The following is a 20,406-nucleotide window of genomic DNA, read 5'->3' on the forward strand; positions in this document are numbered from 1 at the left end:
TCTTTCTAAGCCACAGACCTCAGAAGTCCAGGGTGCTCTCTAAAGATCTTACCTTTGTTTGTGGAAGCTGTTTTTTTGGTGGCAGGTTTTTCTGCAATTACAGGATCCCTTCCCGTTATTTGTTTTTTCTGTTATGTATTGCCAAACAGTGGGGTTATCTCTAATGTGCTGGGATAAAACTGCGTCATTCCAAAATGTCCTTATTTCTGACAGCATTTAGTCCTGCAGCCTTTCAGCCTGAACCCTGTGGGTAATAATTTTTATTCTGTTGGTAGAAATTAAAATGGGTCAAAATCTCAAAAGTGCAGTTTGACTTAGACAGTTATTTGAGCACACGCTAATCAAAAGCAAGAAAAAGTTATTCATAAAAAAATTACTACTTGTCTTTTTTGTCAAATCTATCTTTTATAAGTCAGCAGGAATAGTGAATTTCCTAAGTAAAAGAACATTTTATCCCCTTACAGTCATTTGAATAGATATTATAACTATGACCCTTCTGCTCTTGGAGACCTTCAATGAATGACTAATCATCTTTCTAAAACCTACATCTTTTGTAGCTTAGAAGTCCATTTTAAGCAAGAAACCCTTAGGTTTGCCTTAATATTAAATATAATTATGATCGTAGACATGCTTTTTATTAATGGTAAGTCAAGCTGCAATATTCAACTAATTTGTTTTCTTCCAAGTAATTGTCCTTTTTGCGTATATTATAACGCCCAGTCCATTCTCTAGATGTTGCAGGTGTGCCTGATGCAGTGAGTTTCTTGTTCAGTTTACTGTGATTTTCCAGCAGAAAACCACAAAATCACGGTCTAAGTCGTATAGTACTGATGACGAGGAGGACACACAGCAGAATCCTGGCAAGGAGACCAGCCAGCTGTACAGGTGAGAATATACCTCCGTGTTTCCTACTTAGACTCCCGGGGCCTCTGCAGTCCCATCAGCTTCGCTGTTTTAGTTGTATGTGTCTAGAGAAGTGGATCACAAGGTCAAGTGCTCAGTGCAGCAGAACGTGGGAAGATGAACTGGGTGTGAGATAATAACACAAGGAGGGGACCTACACTGTGCCTGGCCCACAGGGAGCTCTTGCTAAGCGCTGGCTGCAGCAGTGGTCAGGGAAGAGGTCTCTTCGGAGAAGAGAGAGGGGCCACAGGAGCTAGTCCGGGGGGCTCTCCTAGGAGACTGAAGGGGCTGATGGATGATGAGCACATGTGCAAAGCTAGATATCCGAAGTAGCCAGACTTGAAGCTCTTGTTCCTGTGCCACTGACATGGGATGAGTTAGGCTTCTCATATGTTTCTAGTTCTTAGGGTCATTGTGAGGATTAAAGGAATTAAATTATTTAGCCTGATAAGCCCTGTTCCAATTAACTAAGCACTCAAAAATATTAGCTGCTGTTTTCTTTATTATTGCCAATAGAATCTGAGATGAATATAATGATTTTCTGGCAGCTCATGTACACTGTAAAGTCACAGGGGAATGTAAATTATATCATAGATAAGTGCACACGTGCACAAACACACACACACACCCGTGTGCCTTTATTGAAAGACTGAAGTTAAATGAAATTAGAAGCATAGAGAAGTCTTGTAGGAATGGACATCTAGTGCTCAATTAAATTTTATATTTAGCTTCACTTCAACAGAATATCCATACATAAAATGGTAACTAGTAAGGGCAGAGAGGATGTATGAGGTTCCTGCCCTTAGGATACAGAAAATTGAATCTGTAGTTATAGTAAAGGATGTAAGAGAAATGGGATCACCTCCCAGGAGACCTCTGCTGTGAATGTTCTCGAATAGAAGTCCAGGTTCTCCTCCTGCCAAAGTTGAGGAGCTGCCTGATGAACTCCGCTTCTGTTACTTGCTGGCTGGGGAACAGTGGCAGTCAAACCCTTCACGACAGAACTCACAAATACACGAGAAGACACAGGTTCTCAGCTGAGCAGTGAATAAAACCACATGAACAGGGTATTTTGGTGGAAAGAGAGCTGACCTAGGACTCACGCTTGGATTCTAATCCTGGCTCTACTAGGGGCAGGTAAGGAAGGTGGAGACCAAACCTCTTCCAGCTCTAAGTGACATGAGTCCTGGCTGTGTATGTCACAGGTTGGGTCGCCGCAGGAAAACCATGAAGCTCTGCCGAGAGCTCTCTGACTTGGTGGTGTATACAAACTCTGTGGCGGCCCAGGACATCGTGGACGATGGTAAGGAGAGAGCTTTTCTTCTTGGGGAAACATTCTCGACTTTTCTTTGTCAACCGTTTACTAACTGTTTGTTAATCGGATCATCAGCATGCATTTCTGGAACTGGTAGCATCCAGCGTGTCAGGAAACTGGCAGCCAGTGTAAGTCTTTGCTCACGGTGGGGGCCATATTAATTACTGTGGTAGCCTGATTGGCTGGACAGAGGAAGACTTCATTATTCTATAAAGATAAATGCATTATAGTAGCGTCTTGCCCAAGGCGTGAACTGTGGAGACCTGACGTCGTGGTCTGGTGACCAGGTCACAGATGGAAGTTCCTAGTGCGAATGACCAGAAGAAAGAAGAAAACTGAAGTAGCACCTCAAAAATCCCATATTTTGTCATTGGAAATTTTGACTTTAATGAAGATAATTTAACCCACAGATTGAAGTTTGAACAGAGCAGGAATTTCAGAAGCACCGATTCTTTCACTGATTTTCACCTGTCTTCCGCATCATGTTGCGTTGAGAAATCCTAGTCACAGGTGTTCTTACCCCGGACTTCCCTGCTAGCTGCCCTTCTTCCCTTTATCCTCTTCCCTTCTCATTTCTGTTTTGTTCAGTTACTGAATGCTTATAGAAATAAACTCCAGTCATGTGGCTTTTCGACCTAATTCTAATTTTAGTGGAAGTGAAATCTAAATTAAAAATCTTTCATTTTCTCAACTTTTCCCAATCTTAGTGAAGGAAAAACAACATTGTGCCGAGTCTTAAGTCTGTCACAAACCTCCAGGATTCTCCTCAGAGATCTCTCTTCTTTGTTTTTCTCATTCCACAAGTGTATTGTTTTCTGTCTTAACTTTGGTGTTGATTCCTTCTTCAAATGAGACAATTAAAAAAAATTAAATTAATTTCACATGAAAAACTGTCCTTGTAATAACTGCCCATAGCTAGAAAATAAACTCAGTGAGTAGTTTAATGGAGTGAAAGGTATATCTGGTTTAAAGGAATATAATTCTTTAAGAAGACGTATTTATTTATTTGAGAGAGAGAGGGAAAAAATGAGAACACGAGCCAGGGCGAGAGGCAGAGGGAGAGGGAGAGAGAGAGAAGTGCAAGCAGACTCTCCACTGAGCAGGGAGCCCGACGTAGGGCTTGATCCCAGGACCCTGAGATCATGACCCGAGCCAGAACCAAGAGTTGGATGCTTAACCAGCTGAGCCACTCAGGTGCCCCAAGGAATATAATTTTTACTAAATACCTTCAGAAACAATAATTCTGTTAGCTTAATGGAAAATAATATTGAGTACTCTTTGCTCTTGAACTTGAGTTTTTGTTGTGTGTGCGTGTGTAGCCACAAAATGATCAATAAATAATGAATGCATGTCTTACCCCAAAGCAAAACAACTCAGATCTATTCATATGCTAGCTGATAATATGCCTAATTAGCAGGGTCATCTTACTGATAGTGTGGTGTACATATTTATGTGGTGAGACAGAGAAAACAGTGGCACTGATTATAGTGTTACTGCACTTGACTGGGACTTGTCAAAACGACTGGATTTTCTCCCATCATGTTTAAAACATTACTCATCAAAATCTGCAAGTAAGATTATTCAGACATAAACTATGTTAATAAGTATGTCAATAAAATATATGTGATAAGGAAACAGTGTATATGAAGGAAATCGTGTGATTAAAAACCATAATTTCTTTGCGTCTGTTTTGTATTTATGATCACTCCAAGTTGCATCCCCAGAGTATAACTGTCGGTCATTTGGCCGGCGTTTAAAGTCTAAGGTTATGCAGTCCTGAGGGCAACTGGGGCCCTGAGTGGGGCCCATATGGGCTCTAATTAACATGCACGGGGTGGATACAATTCAGGCCCCATTGATCCAGCAAGACTATGGAGTTCAGCTCCTTGGCTTCGGGAGCTGTGTCCCTCCGTCTGGGTTCAGACACACTCGGCTCATCAGAGTAAACACTGGAATGATGAGGCTCTGGGCAAGTGTCGGTCTTTATTTGGGCCGGCTTCTTCTAGTAGGTCCAGACGACATATGAGTGGTCGTTTTGGGGGTGGGATGAGGATGTTCAGTGAAGGAGTAGGAGTAATGGGGACATGATAGACACGGGATTGGAAAAAAGGGGGGATATTGAAGGCTTAGGGGTTACCTACATCATGACCCACAGATTTGGTGCTTCCTTGGCCCCGGATTGACACGACCAGAGGATAGTCCAGCAGAAACTATAATATAGGCTTCCTGTGCTTCTACCTCCCTTTATTTTTTCCATGGTTTATTTGGATAGTGAAAGATTGTTCTTGTTTCTGAGATTTTGTCTTTTTATAATACTCTTTAAAGTCTTTCTCCATTTTTATTCCTTTTGCCCAAATAGCTTTTGACTGGTTTCACAGTTCTAAACAAATTAACATTAAAACTCCATTTTTCTCTTTTGGAATTGGTCTTTTATTTTCTTGGACCCTGAATGCTATCAGTTAATATGTACTTCACGTGTGCTTTTTAGATGAATGTCTTCAATGAATGCCTCCTTGTCATCAAGAATAAGTTACATAGTAATAAGTTACATAGTTTTATTTATCCATGACTGGCTATATCTTTGCCAAAGATATTCTGTTGGAGTCATGTCCCTAAAAATTAGTTTTCCTGCCAGTCCTCTTCCTGTTAGCCAGACAGACATGAACTAGTGAGATGACTGAATTCCTGGGGGAGCTCGGACTCAGAAATATGCAGTTACCCTTGCAAGATGAGCAGCTCAGATTTGACCCCAAATAGTTAAAGAGTCCCAGGAATGGGATTTTCTGGCTCTCTTTTGGCCCGAAGCTACTCCTACTCTGGTTGAATTCACTCTTTTGCTCTGCATTTTATTATGGACATAATCTGATGTCTTAGAAAGTCTTTTGTGAGTGGTGGTTTCTCGACGGACGTTCTCACATTTCTTTTCTCATTATTAAAAACTGCCAGGAACCACAGGAAACGTGTTGTCATTCAGTGAAACAAGAGCACATCAGGTGGTTCAGCAGAAGTCGGAGCAGTTCATGATTTATAACCAAAAGCAGCTCACAAGGATTTACCCCTCCGCCTACCGCATTGATTCCAGTAACTTCAACCCTCTGCCCTACTGGAACGCGGGTTGCCAGCTAGGTGTGTATGCCTCGGGAAGGAGCGGTTCTCTGTATGTCCTGACTCCATGCTGCTGTCTTGCCTAACCTCTCAAACTTTGAACTTGCACAGTGGCACTGAACTACCAGTCTGAAGGGCGAATGATGCAATTAAATCGAGCCAAGTTCAAGACAAATGGCAATTGTGGCTACGTCCTCAAACCCCAGCAAATGTGCAAAGGTGTGTGTTCACTTCATAGTCATCTCTCCAACTGCAGCCACCTTACTGGAGGAGCTCTCTGGAAAATGTGATATGTCAGTGTTTTGCAACATGAATTTTTTTTTTAAAGATTTTGTCTATTAGAGAGTGGGAGATCACAAGTAGGCAGAGAGGCAGGCAGAGAGAGAGGAGGAAGCAGGCTCCCTGCTGAGCAGAGAGCCCAATGTGGGGCTCGATCCCAGGACCCTGAGATCATGACCTGAGCCGAAGGCAGAGGCCCAACCCACGGAGCCACCCAGGTGCCCCTGCAACATGATTTTTAAAAAAGAGATGGTTGAAGGTGTTGCATGCAAATTAGAACTTTGGTCACAACTATTTAACATTTGGGTAGCATGATGTTTAGAATGTTCTCTTGGGGAGGTTACGTACATGAAGAGGGTCATAAATAGCAATGAATTGTCATCTGAGATCCAGTGCCTCCCAGCGTGATACTCACTAGGCATTACCTATAAGTTGTGCTGCCATGTAAGGTCTGAGCCCAATCTTTGAGTGAGTCTGAAACCCGCTAGCAAAATTAAAATACCACCTAAGACTATTTTATCAAGCCCTTTTAGTCAGCGTAGTCTAATTATAAAGCAGTGCTAACAATAGGGAAAAGAAAAACACTTGTTTTTGGTTCTGCTCATTAAAATTCTTCAAAAATTTTCCAAATTGGATTTTTAGCAATTCAGGTAAAGAAGTGTTAACAGATGTGCCTTCAGGATTTTATGCTTTGCCTGTTTTCTTGCTCTGCTGTTTGCTTTGTTTTGGGTCTTTCTGTTTGTTATATTCACTTTATATACCTATGATAGTTTAAGTTAGAAAATTATTTGAATCTGACATCTACACTGTTGGCATTCTAAGAAAATGCCTCTCTTCTCCCTCTCCATGATTGATAATTGCACCACAGACACTTTAAATTGGCCTGTTCCTTTGCCTTTGGGAGCATGGATTTTAACAAAACCACAGCTATAGAAATGCAGGCCAGCATTGCCTTCAGGTAGAAGCCACACTGATAGTTATGTGATCATGTCTTTGCTCCAGGAAATACTGTAGTTATTCAGCACTTGTTTGTTCTGCGTGCTCGAAGGGCGTGTGTGTTCCCGTGTTACCAGCCTCAGATTTTAACCTCCGCTTTACTTGCCTTAGGTACTTTCAACCCTTTTTCTGGTGACCCACTTCCTGCCAACCCCAAAAAGCAGCTCATCCTGAAAGTAATCAGTGGACAGCAACTCCCCAAACCTCCAGACTCCATGTTTGGAGACCGAGGCGAGGTAAGCCATGTGTATGACCAAGTCGTTAATTACATGGTTATTTTATTGTGATTACATTTCATCTGAAATACCTTCAGAGTTCTTGCTCTTTCTCTCTCTCTCTCTCTCTGTGTATGTGTTTGTAAATGAGCACTGACCTCAGCTCATCGGGTATCAGCTGACTTATTGGCAAGCATTGACAGTCCCTTCCGGAATGCATACAACATCTAGGTTGGAGGCATGCCATGTTCTTCCTCTCAGGAGTGGTTTATCACCTCAGGCCCCTTGCCACTCCACCTTGTTAAACCAGCATTTTTGGATCTTGAATGTTGAGTGGGGACACAGCTCAGCCCTGCTGTTAGGTTACCATAAACTCTTTGTTGCAAATCTCATCTGACCTGTGATGCTATGTGACCGTCCTCTTTATCTTGTCAGCCTTCGATCCTGTTCTCCACAGGGGCTATTTCCAGCCTTCTCTCTCCTCAAATGGGTGTTCCCATCACTTTCCTTCTCATCTTTCACAGATGGTACCATGTCCTACTCCTCAGAAAGTAGGAGCTTCATATGGGATCGTTTGTTCCATTGCTGTTGCCTCTAGCCTAATTCAAACTTCCCTTGTCTCTCGTCAGTTCTGCTGAGGTAGCCCCATAGCTGACTGGTCTCCCTCCTTCCATTCTGTCCTCCTTTTAGCAGCAAGAGTAGCTGTTTGGACAGTATCAGAAAATGTATCCTTATCCATTATTTCCTTTTTTCTTTTCTTCACTGTCTGCAAAAATGAAGACCCTTGCTATTTTTTCCTCTCAAACTTTTTAGTTTGAAAATTTTTGAACCTCAGAAAACTTGTGAGGTTAGTAAAATTAATGCCACATCTCCAGCATCTAGCTTCACCAATAAAATTACTAAATTTTGTTATATTTGCTTTCTCTCCCTTTCATGTGTAGATGTATATATGTCTGTGTATATATGTATGTATATTTGTGTATGTGTATACACACATTTATACACAGAGATGAAGCAAATGTAACAAAGTTCAAAAATTATACACACATATAGGTATATATGCATTTCTTCATAGAGTCATTTGAGAATAAGTTATTGATATCTTGACCCCTAAATACCTGTGTACTTTAGCATTTATCTCCTAAGAATAAGAATGTTCACCTCTAGAACCACAATACAATCATGACATTTAATATTGGTATAATAATATTATCTAATGTAAAATCTGTATTCCTTTTTCTCCAGTTGTCCCCAAATTATCCTTATATCTTCTTTTTTCTTTTCTTTTTTTCTTTATGTATTCAGGATCCAATGAAGGATCACACATTGCTTTTAGTTGTCATTTCTCTTTGGTCCTTTAAAAATCTAGAACAGTTCTCTAGCTTTCTTATTTTGTTCTCATGATATTGACATTTTATAAAATGTCCAAGCCAGTTATTTTCAAAATGTCCTTCCTTTTGAATTTACCTGGTTGCTTCTTCATGATTGGAATAAAAAGAAATATACTTGCCACCATCCAATTCCATTCTTCCAGGATGTCATGGAGATTACAGTCTGAGGAAGCAAACACTGGGGTCCCAGGTCTGCAGATGAGAAGACAGAAGTATAGGTACATAATTTGCTTGGAGCAACACAGGAGGCACATTTTGAAGCAGGAAGTTACTCTCCAGGCCTGTGGTCTTCTTGAATTCCTCAGGGACAGAAGTCATCCTCATTAGCTGCCCTCCAAAATCTGAGATACCCAATGGTCCAGTTTTACCACAAGGTTCTACTGAAAGGACGAATTTCTAGCATCAAATGATTAATTGAGAATGAGTAGACTTCGTGGTTTATTTAGTAAGCAAAAAATATGTGTATCCACCCAATGTTCTCAACATGTTTTTCCAATGTGCTTCGAGCTCTTATTCCCTGAAACTCCGTTATTTCTCCTTCCTTTCCAAGCTCCTAAAATGTTTTCTCAGACTAAACTCTCTCTCCTTTATACTTTTAGATCAGCTCTTTCTGGATTCTTAAGGTTTCAGTCTTTCATTGCTCTTTATTCAGAACTTGCATGGTGAAAGAGTTTACAAATGACCAACAAAGCAGGGTCCCTCCTTCTGGAGGGGAGGGGGTGGTGGGGGGAGGTGGGAAGGAAGACTAAGCATTCATTTTTTTCTATTGATTCCTTTTTAATCTTATTATTTTTGGTACTTTTAGAGTTACGTTATAGTATACAGCTGATTTAAATACAGTAGAGTGCACAAATCAGATGTGCATAGCTTGATTAATTATTATGTAACACAGATCAATGCAGAACATCTGAGAACCCCCTCAGAAGTCTTCCATTCACCCTTCCAGTAAATATCTACTCTCAACACCCCCAATCAAACACCAACCCCTATCACAACACATTAATGTTGTTTGTGTTCAAACTTTATGTAAATAGACTCTTATAGTATATACTCTTTTTTTTTTTTTTTAAACTAATCTCTATACCCAACATGGGACTTGAACTCATGTCCCCGAGATCAAGAGTTGCATGTTCTTCCAGCTGAGCCAGGCAGGCACTCCCGGTATATACCCTTTTAGGTCTGAATTGCTGAACATGATGTCTGTGTTGCAGAATTTTTTCTTTTTCATTACCGTATGGCAGTCATTAAATGAATAATCCACAGTTCATCCATCCTACTCATGATAGACAATTAGGTTGTTTCTAGTATGTGAATATTATGAATACATATTACATATTATGAATACAGCTGCTCTGAGCATGGACAAGAGCTCTCATTTCTGTTAGACATATACCTTGAACTGGAGTTGTAGGTTCATTGCATAAAAATTTGTGTAGCATCAGTAAATATTGGCAAACTAAAATTTAATCTTTTTTTCTGTTTCATATACTGAAATCTGTTATACAGTTTCTCTTTCTCAGTAAGCACCTAATAAAATGGGTTACTATTGAAACATGGACATTTTGGCCAATATTCTCAAATTAGTTAACATACATATAGAAATGTATCAGTTGCAATAATACTCTCTCTTTATTTACATAGATCATTGATCCTTTTGTTGAAGTTGAAATTATTGGATTGCCGGTAGACTGTTGTAAAGATCAAACTCGTGTAGTAGACGACAATGGTAAGATGATAATCTGTTGACTTTTAATCAAGAAGCTCTAGAAATAAAATTTGCACTGAAAAAGAAAAATTTGGCTATGTAGAAGATAAACAACCCTAAAATTCATAACTGCCATCTGAGTTTATGTTAGATGCATAGTATGTTTTGGTGGATTTGTGATCTACGTTCTTAAATTCTTTCTTTTGAAGCAATTGTTTTCTAATGAAGAGAATGGATAGTATTTTAAAGGACTGGGTTAAAACTTAGGAAAATGCCTCTATTACATTTTTATATCATATTTTCATGATGTAAGTTACTTCAGAGCTCTCACTCATGACACCTATATGTCTTGATGTTTTTTTATTTTTTTCTGGAGCATGTAAAACTCTAAAAGCAAGTCCAGCATGCTTGGTCCAGTTTACTTCTCAATATGTCCATATGGTGGGTGGACACCATTCTTGTATTCCGGCCATGATGTAAAAAAAGCTTTCTTAACCTAAGCCTCATGTCTTTTTCTTGGTAATCTTCTTACATAGTGTTTGTTCATACATTTGACAAACATTACAGAATACCTATTTTTCTCAACCTTTAGTCATTAATACTCTAAACCACAATCCTCAAAACATTTAAGAAATTGGAGGTTTATAGTGAGAGCTTAAGAGGAGCTTTTCTTTTCTTTTTTTTTTAATTTAAATTCCATTAGCCAACATTTTTGTACATCACTAGTTTCAGACTTTTTTTTTTAAAGATTATTTTAGAGAGAGAGCCAGCACGAGCATGAGCGGGGTGGGGGCAGGGAGGGGCAGATGGGGAGGGAGAGAGAATCCCAAGCAGACTCTGCACCAAGTGCAAGCCGAGCCAGATGCCGGGCTCAGTTTCTCTACCCCAAGATCATGACCTGAGCCAAAATCAAGTCAGACACTCAACCAACTCAGTCACCCAGGTGCCCCCCTAAGAGGAGTTTTTCTAAGTGCTAGCTTAAGGAAAGGAATCTGGGGATTCAAGAGTAGCAGAAACCTATTACTTTAGGAAATAACATGCTTAAAGGAAGCAGGCTTCCTATATTGCATTTTCCCACCAATGGCCATAGTTTTGTTTTTGTTGTTTTTTTTGTTTGTCGTTTGTTTTTTATCTAAAGAAGTACTTGAGAAGTCATGACTAAGGTAACAAAAACACAGTCTCTTCTTTTTTTTTTTAAATATTTTATTTATTTATATGGCAAGAGAGAGAGAGAGAGAGAGAGAGAGAGAGAGAGAGAGAGAAGCAGGCTCTTGGCTGAGCAGAGAGCCCGATGCGGGACTTGATCCCAGGACCCTGAGATCATGACCTGAGCCGAAGGCAGCGGCTTAACCCACTGAGCCACCCAGGCGCCCCCACAGTCTCTTCTTTTGTTAAGAAGGGACACGTCAGTGATTTCAGTCCATGATTATTTCCTTAGTTGAGGCATTTAATAGTAATAAGTAGCTGATGCCTCCTGGATACATGTATTTAATAAAATTTATTAATTTTTGGAAAAGAAACTTAGAGAGTACTTGAATTTTCGTCAATTTATATAATTATTTTATCGGAGAAAATTTTATCATGAAATAAATGTATTCTTACCTTTCAGAATATAAGCTGAATTATATATCTATTTATTTTTAATAGCTATGAAAACATGTCTTCCATGTATTAAGGTTTCGCTTCATGGGAAGACACTGGAAAAAAACAGTGCACATTCTGAGTTGGCTCTGTAACTATCTGTGTGACCTTAGGTGCACTATTTTCTCTGCATATCAGTTTTCTTAACTACAAAATGATTTATAAATACTTGCATTTCTTAGTTTAAAAAAAGCATTTGTTACTTGGGTGATTTTTAAAAATTATATAGCTTTGAAAGCTAATCATAATGCATTCTTTTTTCTTAATTAGAAAAAAACACAAAACTCCTGCCTTGCCATCCTTAGAGGATTGCTATAACATTTAATAAGACGCTATATGTACAGTAGCATTGAAACCTACATAACACCTTATAAAATGTTTGCTGGTGATTATTATAGCAGTAGAATCTTTTGCGGGTCTGAAGCATAATTGTTTCGTCTCTGCAAGGCAGGATCTCTCTCTTTCTTCCTTTTTTTTTTCCTCCTAAAACATTATTAGATCAATACTAAAGATACTTTTTGAGCTTTTTGAAGCGTTCTAAAATCACCTCAAGAAATGTCCCCTACAATGCAATTTGGGCATCAAAGATTATTAGAATTAATGTAATCATTTACAGGCAATCTTCCTACCAATTATTTTCTGGCAATGGGGCGAATTCCAAGACTTTATGTCAGTAAGGCACCCTGGAGTGGCTTGGTCATCTTCGCAAGTTTAATAACCATTGCAAGCAATTTTCAGTCTGCTTTGCAGATATTGCTGCCAATTCATTTTTAGCCAAGCCCTTTGCTTTTCTGATTTTTCTCTTCCTGTTTCTCTGAGGATTTAACCCCGTGTGGGAAGAAACCCTGACATTTACAGTACATATGCCAGACATAGCTTTGGTTCGGTTCCTGGTGTGGGATCATGATCCAATTGGACGAGACTTCGTTGGACAAAGAACCGTGACCTTCAGCAGCTTAGTGCCTGGTACGCAGGGGCTGGCCTCTCCTCTCTGGGCAGACCGTTCAAATTTTAATATATGATATGTGATATATACAACGTCTGGCATATATGTTATATAAAATGTGGTATATGAATGTTAACATGTTTTTGAAATGTAAAGAATTATAGTAAATTCAAACACTTCATTTAGTTGCACCCATGGGAAAGCCAAATGTAAGTCCAAGTAAAAGGAAACTGTTTTCTTTGCTTTTTCTCAGGCTACCGGCATGTCTATCTGGAAGGACTGACAGAAGCATCTATATTTGTCCACATAACAATCAATGAAATCTATGGAAAGGTGAGAAAGAATATAGGGCTTAAAGTCATGTACGACAATAATATGGTCCTTAACAAAGTTATTTTTTTGACTAATCGCTCAAAAGGCACGTACATCTTGACAAAGTTGTTCTCTAGCAGAAAACCAGTGAGAAGCCCAGCAAGCCCCATGCGCCAGCCTGTCAGGTCCTGTCCTGACCCACATGTGCTCCTTCCACTGTTTTGGGGTGTGGCCTCTCCGGGCTTAGGAGAAAACCACTATTCTCTCAGAAGCTCCTTTGTATATTTATTGTTAGTACAACAGTAAATATTTACCTAAACATTGAGTTTTATTTTACTACTTAAGAAGACCTAGCTAGCTGTAGCAGGCAATGTGGCATCTCAGATGTTTGAGGAATTACCAGTACCAACCAGACTGTGATTCTAGCCCGTTCTCGGCAGGATGCACTCATTTCGTGCCGTTGTATTTAGCCCAAACCCTAAAACTCCATGAATGCATTTAAAGCCACCCACAGGACTTTAAGGATGTTATAAGGACTTTCTTTTAAGAACTAGACGACAAGAATGTATTCTAGTTTTCTCCTGATGTGGCTCTCTTCATTACACAACTCATTGGAGGTTTACAAATCAATAGGCTGTCCTTTAGTCATGCCAAGTAATTGGGGACTTGGCCACTGGAATGAATTCCTGGGACCAGATGTGATTTGGAGGGACTATAAGAGCCTTGGCTAGCACCTAGGAATGTCCAGTGCTCTCTATTAGAAGTCTGCATTGCTTGGAGTTTCTCCTGTAGAGTTACAGACATTCTCTGTGCCTTAGCTTCCTCATCTGTAAAGGTAGGGTAAAAAACTACGTTATCCTTAGAAAGCTGCCTGACGTAGAGTAAATGCTCAAAAATGTTGGCTAATATTAATATCAAGACTATAAGCCAGTTTCTAGGGAGTGGACCAGTTCAGGCTGAATTAGGGGGTATAATGTTTTTCCTTCCATCAGTTGGTATGGGAGGGGCACTAAGGATTCTAATGTCTAAGAGTGCTGGAGTTTTCTTCTATGACTTTTTTGTAGTCGTCGGTTTCTGTCTGTGCTGTTCATCTGACATAAATGCACACAAATGTAAATGTCGCAAGATGATTCTTGAGCTTCTAGGGATCCCAGCCTAACTAAGTAGTATCTGTAGAGGATAAATTATCATCTCGAGGGAAACAGTAACATTCAGAATTTATTTAAAACTTGAGCTAGGAAGGAATCAAAGTGTTCCATAGGATTTCTGTTCTCCTAAATGGATGCCTACTTCTAAGTCGCATTATGAATTACTTTGGAGGTGTATTTGGGTTGGGATACATAAAGCACAATGTGGCGGTGATGAGTGGAGTACCACACGAAGCTGAAATCGCCGAAGGTGGAAGAAGGAGTGCTAGACGCATATGCGTTCTCATCTTTTGTTGTTACTTGTACACTTGTAAACTTGTGCAAGTGTACACTTGTACACTTTCTTGAATGAGCCCACATTGTGTTTTGTTGTGTTTGTTTTCTTTCCTTGCAGTGGAGCCCTTTAATACTCAACCCCAGTTATACTATATTGCACTTTCTAGGAGCTACAAAGGTAGTTTCTCGGCATGGTGCCCTGTTCGTGCTGACATGTTTCTTTTTAAATGGTCATGGCAGCATGCTCTCATACCACTCCATTTCCTGCTTCCCACTTGGAAACATGCATCTGTTGCTTTAAGGTGGCTTGAAGTTCATAGCAGTCTATTAAGTGTGGAAACATTTCCCATCACCTTGCCATCTCCGGGTAGGAAGCTTCTGGGTAGCTTGGTTGCAAAAAACGGAAGGATGCCTCGTCACAAAGTAAGGTCAATAAGGCGTGCATGACATTGTGTCGGCATGCTGTGAGCTGCAGTTTTCTTGGTTTGAATATCCTTTGATGGCTGTACGATGTTGCTGTGTGTCCACTTTTCATGGAGCTGTCATTTGGAAGGCAAGTTGTTGACACAATGGGATTTGCTTAACCCGCACGTCCTCCTTTTGTGTCTTCAGAACAGACAGCTCCAAGGTCTGAAGGGATTGTTCAATAAGAATCCCAGGCACAGTTCTTCGGAAAACAATTCCCATTACGTTCGGAAACGATCCATTGGAGACAGGATTTTGCGACGCACAGCCAGTGCTCCGGCCAAAGGCAGAAAAAAGAGCAAAATGGGCTTCCAGGAAATGGTAGAGATTAAGGATTCTGTGTCGGAGGCTTCAAGAGATCAAGATGGTGTCCTGAGGAGGACCACACGGAGTTTGCAAGAGCGCCCTGTCTCTTTGCCTGTTGACAAAAGTCTTCTGGGGGCTTTGTCACTGCCTATATCTGCAACAGCAAAAGACACTGAAGGAAAAGAACACTCCCTGGGTAAGATGCTTTATGTTTCTCTAAGAATAACTCTTTTGAAGCCATATTTTGGTCCCTGATTACCATTATGACCTGGTTGACATTTTATAGTCAAAGTAAAAATATACTAAAAAATAGTTTTTAATGTTAACTTTAGGCCAGATTTTAAGCTTCGGGGAGAAGGGGAAAGTACTATTTCCTAGCCACCTAAAGCCTTAAAATAGCACTGACATTTGAAATTGATAGTGAGGGGGCTAAGGGGAGCAATCAGGTGCGACGGTATGGAGCCCAGGGGTCTGTGAGGTGCCCTAGAGGGAGGTGAAACAGACAAACCTGGAGCAGAGATCTTGGTTTTCCAAGTGGGTTTAATATTTACTGATTGTTCTGAGGTAAAATAGAATTATATTGATTTTTTATTTGAGGTTGGATACAGTAGTATTTCTTTCCCCAACATACAACACACTTCCATGATTAGAAATGTTTATGGAGAAAGAAGTCAAGCTAGATGTCAAAAGCAAGCCAACTTCTTCACTTGAGAAATCTTTGCTTCCTCAAGAGGTAGCTCAGGTGGTGTTTTCCTGTGGCCTCATATCCCTGATCCCTGGATGTTGGCAGGGAAGGAAGCATGTCTATGGCTCCTGTCCAGTTATAGGCTCCTCAGGCATACGGATCAAGCCTTACCTATTTTTTCCCCTAATCTGAGCATAATGCTTCGCTTATACCAAGAACTTGATAAAAAATAATGCCTGCTTTGCAAGGTACCGAGGAGCTCCTGAGTTGCGGCAGTGACTCTTTCCTCTGACTTTGGTAAAGGAAGTACCAAAACTCTGTCCATTTGATGTCTCCATGACAAAAGTGTTTTAATTAAATCAGGATCATCTCAGACAAATGTAATGTGATACCTGTTTACTTTAGGGAAATTCTCCTTCTATCATGCAGTCTAATTTCAGTGTCCCACTTTCTCACAAACTCCCTGTTGCTTGTATTGATTTTTATTATAAGATATTCTAGGGAAACAAATGAATTTTTGAATGGCTTATTTGAAGGGAGAAAAAGGTTTAAAATTTTGAAAATTCACTAAGAGCAGTGTCAGAGAAGTGATGAAATATGTGCTTTAAAGTTTATTTCAAAATCCCGTTTTGGGAGAAAATAAAGCTCTACTCAATAGAAATAAATACTGGTTAATCCAGAAAACAGTATTGAGTTGATGCATATTTCCTCCCTTTAACAGCTTTATAAATTTGTCATTCTCATTTATATTATATGAGACTTGTGGTAAATATAGAACAAACAAAGCTATGCAATGATTCAAGTTATAATGTAGAAAAAAAATAAGTGGAGAAAATGCAGAATACAAAATTCTATATATAATTCTGTCCCTCTAAAAGAGCTTACAATAGCTCTCTCTGAGTGGTAACATCATAGGATATTTAATTTTTTTCTTTATAATTTTTGGATTTGTCAAACTTTTTATGATGAATTTTTCTTTAGTTAGGAAGATATTTTAACAAGATAAATAAATTCTTCTTTCTTATATATCCTGACTGAAAACATTTAAAAAAACACTATTGAAAGAATTAGGTAAAAAATAATTGAGCATTTGATACTGTTTGAGCATTATCCTAAGTATGATGGGGTACCCCAAATTCCTGTGAATTGTGTGTTTTTATAGATTTCTATACTGTGCCTAATAACTTACTGCCTCTTTTAGGGGAGAATGCAATATGGAATTTGCATATTAAAAACAAAAGTATGATTAAGAAAAAATTAGATATTAACAACGGCATAGAATTGGTCACCAAGTCTTTATTTTTACACCTCAGAATCAGTAGATACTGGTATTTTGATACATTTATTGCACCGTCCAGTCTGCTTTTTTTTTTTTTAAATAATATGATTTGTGATTTTTTACTAATCCATGTATAACTTTGAAAGCTTATAGTATCTTGCTTACAGGTACCGCAATACTTTGTTTAACAGAACTGTCTTGTTCTATTTTTATTGCCATGCTTCTGTGTAGTACAAATCTGAATAGGAAACAACTTAAGGTAATCCTCACTGTAAAAGTATGGTAACTCATTGACATTTTTTTTTGACAATGACTATTACATCCTTAGCTGATGTAATAGATACTCAAAGGGAAGCTTCAGTGAAATTCCTATAAATATATTTTACCATTTATTCATCACACAGACACTTTGTTGCAAACCTCTGCAATCCATAACTATATCCTGTCACGATGTAACAGATTTACATTATCCATTTGTCTGTCTGAAGACAAACATGAGTGTTTGTAGGGTCTACAAAAAGTGATACATATTACCTAAAATGTTGTTTGTTTCATTCAGCAGATGATAAGGATGGAAGAAGAAAAGGGAAGGCAAGTATAAAAGACCAACATTTGCCAAATTTCAACAAAAAGTTATCCTCTTCCTCTAGCGCCCTCCTCCACAAAGACATCAGCCAGGGGGACTCCACCATTTCTGTTGCCAACAGGCCAATCACAGGAGAACAGTTGGGAGTGGCAGGTCCCAAGGGTGGGAGAACCAAAGCAAATGTGTCAGGTGATGGCCAGGAACAGGAGTGCCCCAGCAGATTCCTTTCCCCAAGGCAGCATTTGGCTCTTGATCCTACAGTTACCCTAATACAAGGTCCATGTGGTGTGAAAACCAAGGCAAATGGGAATGCTGGGGGCTTTGCCGAGGAAAAAAGTACATTGTCAGGGAACATTTTTTCTCAAAGCAGCCTGGAGATTAAGAATTTGGAAGGGAATTGGATTATGGGCCGAACTGCAACATCCTTTTCTTTGTCAGACGTCTCTGTGCTCTGTTCTGGCATACCTGACTCGCATTCTACTGCCATTCTGCAGGAGAGTGAAATTTCCCATCTTATTGACAATGTGACGTTAACCAATGAGAATGAGCCAGGCAGTTCTATCTCAGCACTGATTGGCCAGTTTGAGGAGACCAGTGATCAGGCAAACGTCACAGTTGTTTCTCAGCCCCCTAGCACCAGTGTCAGGTCAAGTCATCCTTCCTTGCCCACCTTGGAGCAAAAGATGCCCTTCAGGCACGACTTTTCCATGGGAAAATCCAAATCATCCTTCCTGTGCTCGTCTCCTGCCCCGATTGCCTTCTCAAGTCCCGAGACCTCCAAACACTCAACACACACGGTCTGTGAAACTACGTGCACTCCTGTCTCCAAAGCCAAGCCAGATGACATCCTTCCTGGTCAGGCCAAGACAGCGGCTGTGGAAAACGACCTGCCTGGGTCTTACGCTTCTCACTGCTGGTTACCAAAAAGTCCCACCAATGGCAAAGAGTGGGAAACACTAAAGAACCACAGCCCCGCCACTTCCACCGACTTGGCACTGGGAGAGGTCATAGCGGAAACCACTCTCTCTTTAAATTCTGGAGAGAGCAGTCTCGTGGAAGTGGACGGAGACTCAGAAAACCTGTCCATAACAACCTATGAATATAGAAGAGAGGACGCAAGTCACTCTGCTTCTCCCTTAAAACCACAGTACGGCCAGGACGTGGTGGAACATTTTCAAAAAGGTTTGAGAAATGGCTACCGTAAAGAGACTTTTCCCCCTTCTGTCTCTGAAATACTCAACAATATTCAAGATGTCAAAAATCAAAGTATTTCTTGTCTAGCCTACCCGGGTGCTGGTTTTCTGCACAACAACTGTTCAAATTTAGACGCAAAAGTGAACCAGACCTGTGGGCCCCTGTCCAGTGATGAAGGCATGCACGCCCCTGTACCCACGCAGCCCACACATCCCCCTCTGCCTTCTCTGAAGCTGCCCAGCCCTTGCAAATCCAAAAGTCTGGGGGACTTAACATCAGAGGACATCGCCTGCAACTTTGAAAGCAAGTACCAGTGCATTAGTAAGAGTTTTGTTACAACCGGCATTAGAGACAAGAAGGGCGTGGCTGCGAAGACAAAGTCATTAGAGCCCATAGACGCCCTGACCGAGCAGCTGCGGAAGCTTGTGTCTTTCGACCAGGAAGAGGGCTGTCAGGTGCTCTATTCCAAGCCAGATGCCAGTCATTTCCCCAGGGCACTGGTCCGAAAGTTGTCATCCAGAAGCCAGAGCAGAGTGCGCAACATTGCCAGCCGTGCCAAGGAAAAACAGGAAGCCAACAAGCAAAAAGGCATCAACCCCAGCCACGCAGGAGGAGTGGTTCTGCGAAACAAACCCTCGGCACCCCTGCCTGCTGGCAACCGGCACTCCACCGGCTCGTACATCGCTGGCTACCTGCGGAGCAGCAAAGCGGGCGGCTTGGAAGGCCGCGGCATCCCAGAAGGGGCGTGTGCCGCCTTGCGCCCCAGCTACGGCGACCCGTTTTGCTCAGATCATTCCATTCTGCAGACCGAGCCCAACAGTGAAGATAAACCAGAAATTTATTTTCTCTTGAGACTGTGAATTACATCAAGCTGCATTTTCAATGTTTACAAAGTGTTCTGTAGAATTGTCAGAGTTTTCAGTAAACATGGTCTTGGCTTTGAAATGATTTTAAAAATGTATTTTTAAACTTGTATTTTGGTCTCCCTTTGACTCCCCGTGTTCTTCCTGTTTCTGCATTTGTATATAGATCGGGGTGACATTTCCCTCTGCGTATGATCTTTCTCCCCTGAAGTGTAAACGCTCTTCGTATGAAATATGTGCATGCTTTGGTTGTGAAACTTAGCAGCAGCTTGGGTTCTGATGTCTGTCTCTTTCTCCGCCACGCTCTCTACTCTGCCCTCAGATCACAGTCACAAATGTACTCGGTTTTACTCTATCATTGTTGAGGTCATTAAGAAACTTCGCAAAGGACAAAGGGACAAATTCTTTATTTTAAAGCCGTTATCATCATTCTTAGTTTTCCTTCTTCCTTGAGAAGCCCAGATGCATTTTTATAACTCAGTCAAAAGAAGATTAAAATAGTTACCCTGCGTTTTAAGATTTCCCTACCCTGTGCAGAATGAGTTAAGAGGAGATTGGTAGCCGTTCCCCCCCACCCCACACCCTCTCATTTTAGAGTAGGCTAAGAGGGTATGAGGATAAAGCAAACTTCTGTATATAAGGACAAAATTGTTTGTTTTACATAAATTTTGTTACATATTTTTGCTAATGGCTTTGTATGTAACAAGAACACAGTTGCCAAGCTATTTGTTGTACTTTTGAATTTTCTGATTAAATTATAGACTGCAAATAATGGCTTTCAGAATGAGGGACTTCT

The 20,406-nt window shown here is 40.4% G+C and overlaps 1 protein-coding gene across 2 annotated transcripts in view; it reads left to right on the top strand.

Annotated features, from left to right (window-relative positions):
• The window catches only part of LOC111149968 (phospholipase C eta 1), a 183,021-nt gene extending 162,688 nt beyond the window's left edge, over positions 1 to 20,333 (top strand). The window contains exons 13-22 of one of the 2 annotated variants that reach the window (XM_022507247.1): positions 794 to 885; positions 2,109 to 2,206; positions 5,165 to 5,344; positions 5,435 to 5,542; positions 6,710 to 6,834; positions 9,846 to 9,930; positions 12,370 to 12,516; positions 12,750 to 12,829; positions 14,845 to 15,199; positions 17,527 to 20,333. In XM_022507247.1, the coding sequence (XP_022362955.1) occupies positions 794 to 885; positions 2,109 to 2,206; positions 5,165 to 5,344; positions 5,435 to 5,542; positions 6,710 to 6,834; positions 9,846 to 9,930; positions 12,370 to 12,516; positions 12,750 to 12,829; positions 14,845 to 15,199; positions 17,527 to 19,607 (3,351 nt within the window). In that variant the 3' untranslated portion in view covers positions 19,608 to 20,333. The remainder of the gene's footprint in view (positions 1 to 793; positions 886 to 2,108; positions 2,207 to 5,164; positions 5,345 to 5,434; positions 5,543 to 6,709; positions 6,835 to 9,845; positions 9,931 to 12,369; positions 12,517 to 12,749; positions 12,830 to 14,844; positions 15,200 to 17,526) is intronic. The other variant, XM_022507256.1, reaches the window with a different exon arrangement.
• The last annotated feature ends 73 nt before the right edge of the window (positions 20,334 to 20,406 follow it).

This window comes from Enhydra lutris, unplaced genomic scaffold (assembly GCF_002288905.1).
Source record: "Enhydra lutris kenyoni isolate GAN:26980312 unplaced genomic scaffold, ASM228890v2 scaffoldscaffold2, whole genome shotgun sequence".
NCBI classification, from domain to species: Eukaryota; Metazoa; Chordata; class Mammalia; order Carnivora; family Mustelidae; genus Enhydra; species Enhydra lutris.